This window comes from Botryllus schlosseri, chromosome 6 (genome assembly GCF_051294905.1).
Source record: "Botryllus schlosseri isolate E-star chromosome 6, Bs_hap1, whole genome shotgun sequence".
Taxonomy (NCBI): domain Eukaryota; kingdom Metazoa; phylum Chordata; class Ascidiacea; order Stolidobranchia; family Styelidae; genus Botryllus; species Botryllus schlosseri.
In genome coordinates this window covers 30065327-30077473 of record NC_137241.1, presented here as the reverse complement: position 1 = coordinate 30077473, position 12147 = coordinate 30065327, and the positions used below count along the sequence as shown (strand labels likewise).

Sequence of the window (12147 nt, the reverse complement as noted above, 5' to 3'; positions counted from 1 at the left end):
GGCTTTCCGTATATCGTCGCTGTAAAATCAAAGTTACTTATGTCGATTAGGGCTGTTCAAAAATAGCTTTTTTCAAATTTTACTGGCTACTTGATAAAATTGTTAGGTTTCCTAACAAAACGCTGTACGCAAATTTTGGCTCAATTCCAACCTATAGAAGTATTGTTATGTAGAAAAAAACTCTGGATTTATTTAATAAAAAGAAATATATAAGATTTTCAAATTTTACTCTCTACCCCTTGAATTTGTTAGGTTGCCCAAATGCGCAACAAAGTTGGCTCAATTCCAACCTGTAGAAGCAAAGTTATTGGATCACAAAATTTAGGATTTCAAATCAGAATATTTACCGTGGGTGGATCTATAATAAATAATTTTCCACCGTAAATATTATTTTTTTACATTCAAAATTTTTTTCTCCACTATCTTCGCTTCTACTGTTTAAAATTGAGCCAAATTTGTTACTCATTGTTTTTTCAGATAACTGAACAATTTGTGTGGGTTAGCCGCTAAATTTGAAAAATTTTCAGATATGTTTTGATTCAATAAATCCAAAACTTTTATTTTGTATAGCAATGCTACTATAGGCTGGAATTGTGCCAAAATTTGTGTGCAGCGTTTTTAGGCAACCTATCAATTTCATCAAGTAGCCAGAACAATTTTAAAATCAAAAATCTTTTTGCACAGCCCTAATGATGTTACACATTTTGGGAAAATTTACTCGTATCTTTACCATGGTTGGCATTGAGAAACAATTTGACAAGCATAATCATGGCCAAGATATGGCTGAAAAAATGAAAATCTTATAAAATCTTGATTTTCAAGAAATTTGAAAAATGGAGTAAAGCTACTTTGATTCTAGCACAACGATATAGCCCGATAGCAGTTGCTGTAACATCATCAATAGCTAAGGACATTCTTATGATGTATTTAGAGACGGGTCTGGTAGAAGATACCCGACATGGACATCACATCAACAGGAGCAGAAATTAGTTGATCGTAAATCCTTCTTGAACATCCAGATCTCCAGTCGTCCCAAATATGAATTTCTGGGTTCTGGGTCGGTATTCTTGAAGGAAATAGAAGTGAGACGGACTGAATGTCGTGGGTTGAAATTTTTTAGATCATCGATTTACTCATTTTTGAGCCATACTCCATTTGGATATCTTTTCAGATGACTTCTGTCTGCCTGACCCATGTATGAACGGCGGCACTTGTCTCAATCGTTTGGAACACTTCGTCTGCTTCTGTGCGCCGGGATTTAACGGAGATCGATGTCAGAATGGTAAGTCAAACTCGAGTCACAATGTCCCGTTAACTTGATTTGACTCGAGTCATTTTCTTAAAAATGGAAACTGACTCGTCTCGATTTGAGTCACTTCGTGTATTGACTCGACTTGTAATCGAGTCATTCCGCATTACCAGACCAAGTCATACGACTCGAAGTATCCTATTTGATTTGAATTCAAGTGTCATGTGTCAGGTCTGATACTTGAAAATAGGCCCAGAACATTTCATTTGTTTGAATAAACTTGTTAAGAGTGAGAAAAATGAGTATAATATGAATGCGAGACTTTGTCATCACACAATAGTTTCAAAAAAGTGAGCTGAACCCGAGTTCAATTCGATAATGAACAGTGAACACTATGATTTGGGCACTACCCGTTGATCCCTGACTTGGACTCGGACTTGACTCAGTGGTTAATTGAAAATGACTTGACTCGAGTCAGACTGTAAAATTGTCTCTTGACTCGGAACCTTGTGACTTGGTTACACCCTGTTTAATGGTAGCCTACTATGTTTTATCACGAGTAACAAATCCTGAGTGTGTATTAAGGGGACTAGCAACTCAAAAACCCAACTTGCGGATGGCTATCCCCATCACCATGAAATTTTGCACATCAGCCAGTAATCGCTATGCTGCATACAAAAAAAATTAGTTCTACTCTGTATATTGTGGCATATTGTAAATTTGAAGGACAGAAAATGCACCGATACGGGGAATGCAAAATATCAAAATTGTGAAGCCCTTTTTCCAATCTAGCACCTTCATTAGGAAGTACAAGGACAGTGCTGGGCTATGCTAAAATTTGAAGGATTATGTGATACCCATCTAGGCGAAATTTCATTTTGAAATTGAAAATTCAAATTTTTGTCATAAATTTGCTGTAAGTTTGCTTGCAGTTCTGTAACTTTTGACACGGTAGACTTATGTCAAAAAAGTTTAGCATACCACAGGTCTGAATGTCATATTTTCAAAAAATCATTCAGGACAAATATATCATACAAATTGTGGGTTTACCGTGATGCGACGTAATGAAATTTTATAATTGAGAAAAACACTTACAAACATTTGCAAAGTAAAAAGTCAATGAACAAGTGTTACCGATTTAATGATAAAAATGAGTGCCAGAATGCTTGAATGACAACTGACAACAATCTAACAAATTTGTACCCGGAGATAATATACATACATATATGTTCTAACGGTCAAACCATATATCGGACGAAACATGTAATCTTTTGGTGGGAACTTGAAAAAAAACGCTTCTTGACTTGCTAGTCCCCTTAAGGTTGTTCAAAAATAAAAAAAATTCCAAATTTCGTGGATTCACTGATTAAATTATTAGTTTACCTATAGAATTCTGCGCACCAAATTTAGCTCGATTCCAACTGGTAGAGATGAACGCACCGGAGTTTGAAAATTTTTTATCATATAAATATTTTAATTTTTTTCAAATTTTACTGTCGGCCCCATCAAATTGTTGAATTGTATACAAAAACGATCCAAAACAAATTTGATGCAATTTCAACCCGTAGAAGCAGAGGTATTTGAGTTTTATTATTAATAATTCTGGGATTACCTGCCGTCCAGGCTATTTTTATGAATCCAAAATTTGCAACTGCAATACCTTTGCTTCTACAGGTTCTACAAAATTGTCAAGCATCGTTTCTTTAGAAAATTTAACAATTTGATGGGGTTGGGAGTAGAGTTTAAAATTTTCTTATTATTAATTTTTTTTTATAATAAATTCAAAATCTCCAATTCCTTTCCATTGACATCTAACAGTTGGAATTAGGCCGAATTTGGCGTGCAGCGTTTTTATAGGCCAATTAATAATTTAATCAGTGAATCTACGGAATCCGGGAAAAAAGTTATTTTTGAACAACCCTAGTGTTTATCCATCCTTATAATTATTCTCATTTCCAGATATCAAATGCACTTCGCCGCCTGCAACCCTTCCATCCAGCGAACACAAAGCGATTGGAAATACAGAATCAGAATTGCTTCTTCGCGGCTCAACTGTCACTTACAAATGTTTCGAAAATTATAAATTATCTGGTCAAGAATACTTTACTTCTTTCAATTCGACTTGTCAAAATACATCGTACAGCACGAGTGCTTGGATACCATCGTTTGAAAATGTGAGATGTGAAGGTAGGTAAAGTGCAGTGCTTTTTAGAACAAAATGAGATCTTATTGTCTTCAAACAGCCGATCTGAACTGCTCGTTGGCGCGACACTCTAGCCGACAAACATGTGGATATACTAACGTAGGGTGGGGGTTTGAGGATTATCAACGTAAGTATTTTATGCTCATCTCATGCCATCACTGCATGACATTCACCTTTCAAATTACAAACTTTGAAGCAACTGGATAGACTTTGTTCTATGTACATTGAAGTGGTGCATTTTTTTACAATTCACACGAAAAATCTTTTCAAAATATTGATGTATTTTTTAAAAATATTCCTGTATTTGAAGAGCTTCTTGGATGTACGGTGCTTCAATATGCTATTGAACGCTATATTGATATTGAAATGAGCCCGAATATTTTCGACTGACACTCGTCAGGGGTAATCGTCAGCAACTAGTAGAATTCAATCGAGCATCGTATATCAACAATCGTATCACAAAATATGACGTCACCAGCATGAAATGTCAAATACAATGTACTCTTTTTTGATGATACACGAACTCGCTGTATTGACACAGCCTTGGCTGGTGTATTTTGATGAAAGTCGATACAAATGAAAGTGTGAACGACCCTTTTCGAGTACGCGAAATCTGTCGTCTCGATAATTTTTTTTGCACAGGCGGGATTATCCAACAAGTTTTTGCCAAGAATTTATGGCCTTTGATTGTTCAGCATCAATCTTGAGCGGATGAGTCAAGGGTGAGCTCAAGATTGATGCGGAACAATCAAAGGCCATAAATTTTGCATTTGGCAAACACTTGTTGGATTGAACACTCTCATATTCGACATTTCATGCTGGTGAGGCGACGTCCGACGTCATATTTGTGATACGATTGTTGATATATAACAGTGGTTCCCAACCTTTTTCGACCCATCGCCCCCTTCTCAAGCTCAACCCCGATCTTCGCCCCCCAAATTTTGTGTTCCGAAAATTGGGCGTACAAACTGTAATCGCCAGCGGGTTGACTGAAAAAAAAACAAAAAAAAGGTCAGCTTTTACGGCTCGATGTCTAATTTGACACTTTTGTAACTAGATTTCCGGTGGTTGACTAAAAAAGAAAAGGTCAGCCGTTTTGACGCGTCATCGCCCCCCTATCGCCCCCCTAGACCGCCAAATCGCCCCCTGGGGGGCGATATCGCCCACGTTGGGAACCACTGATATACAATGTTCTTTTGAATTCTCTACTAGCTGCTGATGGTTAACCCTGACGAGTATCAGCCGAAAATATTCGGGTTCCTTTAATATCAATATACTACTCAATTGTATACTGAAGTTCTGTACCTCCAAAAAGCTGTAGAAACAGCATCATCCAATAAATTTTTTCCAATATCAGAATCAGGGATTCCTTGAAATCCCTGATCAGAATTCTCGGCTTTTGCCTGTTCCTGTATTATTTTTCATTTTGTAGTTTTTTGCCCAAGTTTATGGTGAGATGAATGCGTTATTTTACAGATCGCGGAATAGTTGCAACTCGACCTACATCTGTGCTTACTTCCCCAAAGATAAATGTCGATTATGTGCCTGGTGAACATATATGTGTTGTGTTTGCATACAAACTTCATGACGGGTCCAGTCTCCAACTACGAGAGATGTGAGTGGGTTCACTTAGCTTACTGTCATTGTAGGTTTCAGGCCACAGTGTTGCTTCGGGCTGTTCATAACTAATATTTTTTGCAATTTGTAGGCTACTGGCTACATGATATAATTGTTAGGTTGTCTAACAAAAACTCCGTACACCAATATTGGCTCAATTCCAACCTATAGAAGCATTGCTACAAAAGAAGAAGTTTTGGAATTATTTCACAAAATTACATATAAATTTTATTCAAATTTCATTGGCTACCTGATTAAATTGCTTGAAAAAAAGATACTCAACAAATTTGGCTCAATTTCAACTAGTAGGAGCGAAGTTATTAATGTTCAAAATTTAGGATTTCCAATCATAGTATTTACGGTGGGTAGATCTATAAAAATAATTAGTGTGAGAATTGGCCACCTTGAGTACTACTATTATATAAATCCACAGCTTTTTTCTCTTGTAGCAATGCTTCTATAGGTTGGAAGTGAGAAAGAATTGTTATGCATCGCTCTTTTACACAACATAACAATTTCGTGGGGTCGAGAGTAAAATTCGAAAAATTTATATTTATTTTTCCTAAATAAATCCAAAACTTTATTCTATTATAGCAAGGCCTCTATAGGTTGGAATTGAGCCAAAATTGGTGTGCAGAGTATTTTTAGGTAACCTAACGATTTCATCAAGTAGGCAGTACAATTTGCACCTTGTCACCTAGCATTTTGAATTGAGCCAAATTTGAAGTACAACGTTTTTTTAGGCAACCTAACTATTTAACTAGAGATACCCTGGAATTCGAAAAAAAGGTTATTTTTAACAACTCTACTGTTTGGGTTATCCGGAGTGCTAATTAAGTGGATTCGACTGTAGCTCTAATATTTCCATGTGTTCAAGCAGCTTTTGTCCACTTGCTCAAATTGTTATGTGTAAACACTACGACTTGACCAGTTTTTGGGCGAAACTACTTACTTTTCAAAAAATTTGTATTTGATGGTTTTATTTAGAGACGAGTCTGGTAAAAGACACCAGGGATGGGCATCGCATCCACTGGAGAACAAAGATGTTGATCTTGTGTCATTCTTGAACATTCCTTTCCCTCGTCATATCCAATTTGAATTTCTGGGCTCTGGACGGGCAACGTTGAAGCAAATACAAGTGAAACGGGCAGAGTGTCGTGAGTTGAATTTATTTTGCTGATCATCGTTTTTTTTCATTCATTTGCGAGCCGTTTCAAAATATTTTTAGATATCTTCTGTCTGTCTCGGCCATGTAAGAACGGCGGTTCTTGTCGCAATCGTTTGCGAAACTTCGTCTGCCTCTGTGCGTTAGGATTCAATGGAGATCGATGTCAGAATGGTGAGTTTTATGAACATCTCACCTGTCGCAAATATCAGTAAATGGTACTGTGCACTGTACAAACTACTAATGTAGTTAGATGACGTTCATCCAATCACTGCTCTTTCAAGTAGTTATAGTTCTAGTTCTGCTTGAGGAGTAAAGTGAGTATTCCAGTTGTAGTTGCACATTAAAAAAAATATTTAGCTGCCAAGCAGTTTAGCGTGATTGTGAATTTTCAGTTTTGCCATGTTCTTGCAGCCATCGCCAGCCCGGAGGCATCGCTACTGACAGTGACGTAGTCAGGGGTGTGATTTTTGTGGTTAGGTTTGAATGTCGTTAGTTCTGGTCCTAATTCTAGTACCTGGATTGTAAGAGTGAGTAGTTCTGGTTCTAGTAGTAAGTTTTGAATATTTATAAGGTCTAGTTCTGGTTCTAGAAGCTGATTTTGAAAACCCAGTAGTTTGTAGAAGCACAAAGAACTCATTGATCTGTAAGGATCATTATTATGACTAATTCTTACTTCCAGATATCAAATGCACTTCACCCCCCGAATTCCTTCCATCTACCCAGTACAAAGTGATTGGAAACAAGGAATCAGGATTGCTTCTCCGTGGCTCAACGGTCACGTACAAATGTATCGAAAATTATGTATTTACCGGTCGAGAATCGTCTACGTCTTTCAAGTCAACTTGTCAAAGAATATCGTACAGTGAGAGCGCTTGGCAACCGCCGTATGAAAATGAACTATGTGAAGGTGAGCGAGGTAACGTTTTTTCTAGACCACACAAGGGAATTGCATCAATACCAGAGTCGCGATTTTTTAGTGACTCGATTTGACTCGAGTCATTTTTTCAAATATAAAAATGACTCAACTCGACTTGAGTCAATTTGTATATTGACTGATTGTGTACTCGAGTCATGCGCAAGAGACTAGGACAGCCAAGACACGCATTTCATTGTAACTACGAAGAATAGTAAAGTTACCACATTATTGGTATTCGTCTATCAGTGCTGGTACTTCAAAAATAGGGCCAGAAACTGTTTATAGTGAGGAAAATTAGTATATTATGATATCACCTGAGCAGAGTTGAAAAAGTGGGTTGAACCCGACTTTAACTATAAAACAGTGACACAATGACTTGGACTCGACCCTCTGCTCACGAACTTGGACTTGACATCGTGGTGAATCAAAAATGACTCGACTTGACTCGAGTCAAAACTACAAAAGTGAGATTGACTTGTGACTCGGAAGCTTGTGACTTGGTTACAACCCTGACCTATACCGGAGCCGCTTCAGTGCATTTGACATCATTTTGTTTCGTTTAGCTGATGTGAATTGCACATTTGCACGTAACGATTGCGGCTATTCCAACCAGGGATGGAAAAGGACAGGATTGGAATCAGGTAAGTGTTTTGACTGCATCCATTCTTTTGTATGTATTGAATTAATTCAAGTCATCCTTTTGTCAAGTTCTAGCAGGGTTAACCGTTATTTCTCTCATTTAGGAGGTCCATAGAATCTGCTTATAATGCCAGACGTTCCGGACATTTGCTATCGTGGACAATACGTTTCAGACTCGATGTGTGGGAGTAATGACCCGTCTCGAATCTTTGGTTTCCCCTCCGACATCTACATCTATTCCTCACTTTTCCACTGCCACCTGCAATATGAAATTGTAGTATGGGAAAAAGCATGCAGAATATTTTTGTGCAGAATTCAAACCCTGCAAAATTGTGCAATACGGTTGATTTCATCTGTACATCTCCGCACCAGATTATCACCTTAGTGCCGTAAACATCGAATTTTGCGAGTTGACGAACTGTATCGGTTCGAAGTATCAAAAGTTATAGGCCTACACATATTTTTTTAATAGTTTGCATCATCTATTTTTCATACCTGCTAAAAATGTCCACTTACAGAACACAATATCATTGTCAAAGAGAAATATCTACTTACCCCCACCCAATAGCAACCTAACTAAGAGATCTATCGACTACTCAGGACCTATCATCTGGAATACATTTCCACAATATATCCATGAATTGTCTTGTAATAGATTTGAAAACGAGCTACTTAATTATCTCTTGTCGTCATACTAACACTGTTGCCCTACCTCGTCCAGACATTGCTTTATTGATTTGGTACCATCTTTCAATTTTTGTTCTTTTTATTTTCTTTTTATAAATAACATTTGTTAGAGCCAGACTGTCGAGACAAGTGTATCTGTTTGATGCGGGTGTGATCAGACTAGTTGACCTCCAAGGTCATAGGACCTGATGTTGTGGTTTTTGCCGTGGCTTCAGTGCGTTAACACTGGCAGCCCCCCAACAGATGCTGCCATATTGTAAATTTGATTGGAATAATGATTTGAAGAGGATCAGAAGGATCCACAACTGGCACATAGTCTCTATTGCTATCTGTTATGTATTTCGGTTGGATGAAAAATAAAGGCTCTCTCTCTTCACTTTGAAGAGAGCTCCAACGCTTACCTGTTGCATTCGAGATGGTTTTTCAACAATATTTTTTTTTTTAGGTTTTAGCGCATCACAGGACAACTCATCACTCATTTCTCCCCCCTTGAATGAAAATTACGCAATAGAAGGTTGCTTGTGTGCTGTGTTTCAATACTTAATCAACCGGGATGCAGTGTCAATGTTACAATTCATGTGAGTGATGTAGAATCCAGTTCGATAAGTGAGTTGTGTTTTCTCCAATTTTCGTTTCGGGTTAGTTGGTGCCTTATGGCAGTGTTTGCTATTGGTTAAGTAGATGGCAAGGACAATTATTGGTACTTGTTATGAATTTGCATGTTTCCTAGCACAATGTAACTCTCGATTTGGACATCAGATTGCACTGTCTGGAAGCACTTGATATATGGTGGTGTCATGAACGCCATTGCACAGTTGAGCTGTGAACGTTTTAGATCAGTGGTTCTCAACCTTTTTGGCTTCGCGGACCCCTTTTTCACCGTCACGCACCCTTGCGGACGCTCAAGTTTTAGTTCAAATTTAGCTAAATTTTTGTGCGACCGTCATCTGTCTTGTGCGAATATGAACTGTAGGCTGTTATAAACAGCAACAATGACTTTTCTTGAAAATAACAACATACTATTTATGTAGAAATTGGGTAGAATTTTATTATTCCAAAGCTAATTTTGCAGCTGTAATTCTTGAAGTAAGTGGTCTTGAAAATACGCGTCTTCGATTTGATATGCACGAGTGCCGAAAATCCATTTCCGCAAAGATAGATGGAGGCTAATGTAACGTTAACGCGTAACGCTGCCGACAACACTTTTGGTGTTATCGCAACATTTAAGGCCCCATAACGAAGAAACATATTTTTAATGAACATATCACGTCCAGCCTAGTCATTTTTATCTAGCATCTCATCTTGAAGCTATTCTGGAATAGTGGCTATGTATATCACATGATAAAATGGATTTCGTGGCGAGGTTTCAATCCCTTCATTGAGATTGTCAACGATTGTTAACTAATTTGATGACACTGACAACTTCAAATCGAAAAGGTTTCTCAAACATTACGAAGTCACCCTGATTGATCTTACTATCTCCATATTTTAATTTTTTCCACGAACCCCAACAAAACGTCCGGACAGAGCAATATGTTTGTATTAGTAGGTTATTGGCAATTAAAATGAATTTACACAGTAGGATATTTCATGTCAGACGCATATTCTGATGATGTGAGTAATGAGGTTTTAGCGGTTGTGGAGGAAAACTGACTCATGCTTTTGCTTTCTCTAATTTAAAAAATTACAAATTAGGTTATCAATCATTTTGCAAATTTAGAGGTCTCGCGGACCCCAGAAATTGCTTCGCTGACCCCCCGGTTGAGAACTGCTGTTTTAGATCAATGCTCAAATCTGAGTTCTGCAGAAGTTCAGGCCAAAAATGAGATGTCAATTACTACATTTTGGGTTCAAATGAATAACTACCTCAATTTGAGATCACATGCCGTCGTCTACTCTCGATTATTGCTAAGACCGATTTAATAAATTGCAAATGAGCTAAGAAATATTGGATAGAAAATCGCCAGTTTGAAATGGAAGGGCTTTCAACCCCCCCTTCTCGCTGCACCACTCCCCTTTCTGGCTAGGACTGACTCGATTTTTCTTAGCCCTATTTGCTACCCACACTTCGAAAACCATTGACGAGAGTATTTCAGGCAGTTGTATTGAAATAATTATAAATCAAATACACAAAAACTTAGACATAGTGATAGTGTAGAGGCGCTCCTTCTGGCAGCAGAGAATCGTAGGCTCCAGAACTTCAAATGAAAGCTGCAACAGTCGATCCTCAGGAATCTGAGTATCAGTATTAGTGCCCAACCGATATTAGATTTTTCAACTTAAACCGATATTCAAAAGATACGCACCTAGGTTAAGGTGCGTTTTCAAGACTTTACAGCAATATTTGAACTGTTTTACAGTGCAGGCGATCCCTGTTATCGTCCAACCATGTATGTCTCGTAACCGAGAGACAGCCTGTCGTACTTTACCTCTACTATAAAACCACTGATTCGAGAGAATCAGCTAGACTCATTTGCTAAACCTACTGGTATCAACGTCTGAAAAAATAGTTGTATGTCTTGTGTAATATCTGCATCTTAAGAAGATCTCACCAGGAGAACAGGGATTCCCGGTTAAGTAGCCAGCCAGCTAAACCTATAATACTTTGGTTAGCTATACTTCTACTCCCAGAAATGTAATAACCCTGAGTCGCTGCAACAGCCATTGCTATGCTCGGGCAATAAATAACTACTTTACTAGAAAGGCTGCATCCCATCACCTGTAAACTATGATAAATAGATGAATATTGCCAGTCTGGCAGTCGTAGAGTGTAGTTCTCTTCTCCCAGATTTTTTTGCAGATTTTTTTTATCTGTAAAGGCCAATACCGATATTTCTCTCAAATTCTGATGTCGATTCGGTATTATCATAAAACCGATCGGTCGGGATCTAATCTGTAGAATAATTTTGCAATACATACAGAGACCGGCACCAATCAGACCACGTAGCCTGGACGTCTCATCCGCAGGAGGAGCGAACTGTTTGGCTCACTTCATTTGTGAACTTTCCTTTTGAACGAAATCTTCAATATCAGTTTCGAGCTTCACGTGGGGTGCGGTTGAAATATGTGGAATTGAGGAGAAGAAATTGCGGTGAGAATAAAATTGTACAATATATCTTGCAAACAAACAAATAATCTTTGAGGATTTCAGAGGATTTCTGCGTGTCGGAACCATGCATGAACAATGGAACTTGCGTCTCTCATTTGGAATCGTACCATTGCTTTTGTGTTGCGGGGTATTCGGGGAAGCAATGTCAACACGGTTTGTATGAAATTTCGTAGAATCAGCTGGACAATTTGATGTAAAAATTTATCGGAATCATTTCAAAAGGACCGGGTCTTGAGTTTGAAATCGGAGGGATTTCAACCCCAAAACCTACCCCTGGCTACACCACTGTTAGTAGTTATGACTCTGAGATAGCAATGTCTACAAGGACGTCACACAACAGAACACCGGTATCACGATTCAAGCTAAAAGACACATGTTTTCTAGTTGTTCAGCTACTATTTTTTTTAAATGCGCCAATACTCAAAAAACCAGTTATTAGTTCACCGATGATTTATGTATCATCTTGTAGACCTCAGCAATAATTTCAGTCTGCAAAATTGCAATCTAGGAAGAAAGAATAGACAATTGTTAATTTTATAATAATGCAACAGCAATATAT

At 37.9% G+C, this 12147-nt stretch overlaps 2 protein-coding genes across 9 annotated transcripts in view; one reads left to right on the top strand and one right to left on the bottom strand.

The window, feature by feature from the left end:
- LOC145440652 (kelch-like protein 8) overlaps nucleotides 1–12147 on the bottom strand; it is a 328197-nt gene that overhangs the window by 231980 nt on the left and 84070 nt on the right. The window lies entirely within an intron of this gene.
- LOC145440624 (uncharacterized) overlaps nucleotides 1–12147 on the top strand; it is a 54029-nt gene that overhangs the window by 27953 nt on the left and 13929 nt on the right. For 5 of the 8 annotated variants that reach the window (XM_080318303.1, XM_080318305.1, XM_080318302.1 and 2 more), the window contains exons 20-31: nucleotides 932–1101; nucleotides 1172–1282; nucleotides 3209–3436; nucleotides 3493–3579; nucleotides 4929–5067; nucleotides 6057–6226; nucleotides 6298–6408; nucleotides 6917–7144; nucleotides 7717–7794; nucleotides 8925–9057; nucleotides 11401–11570; nucleotides 11631–11741. In XM_080318303.1, coding sequence (XP_080174429.1) covers nucleotides 932–1101; nucleotides 1172–1282; nucleotides 3209–3436; nucleotides 3493–3579; nucleotides 4929–5067; nucleotides 6057–6226; nucleotides 6298–6408; nucleotides 6917–7144; nucleotides 7717–7794; nucleotides 8925–9057; nucleotides 11401–11570; nucleotides 11631–11741 — 1736 coding nt within the window. The remainder of the gene's footprint in view (nucleotides 1–931; nucleotides 1102–1171; nucleotides 1283–3208; nucleotides 3437–3492; nucleotides 3580–4928; nucleotides 5068–6056; nucleotides 6227–6297; nucleotides 6409–6916; nucleotides 7145–7716; nucleotides 7795–8924; nucleotides 9058–11400; nucleotides 11571–11630; nucleotides 11742–12147) is intronic. The other 3 variants (XM_080318308.1, XM_080318307.1, XM_080318306.1) reach the window with 3 other exon arrangements.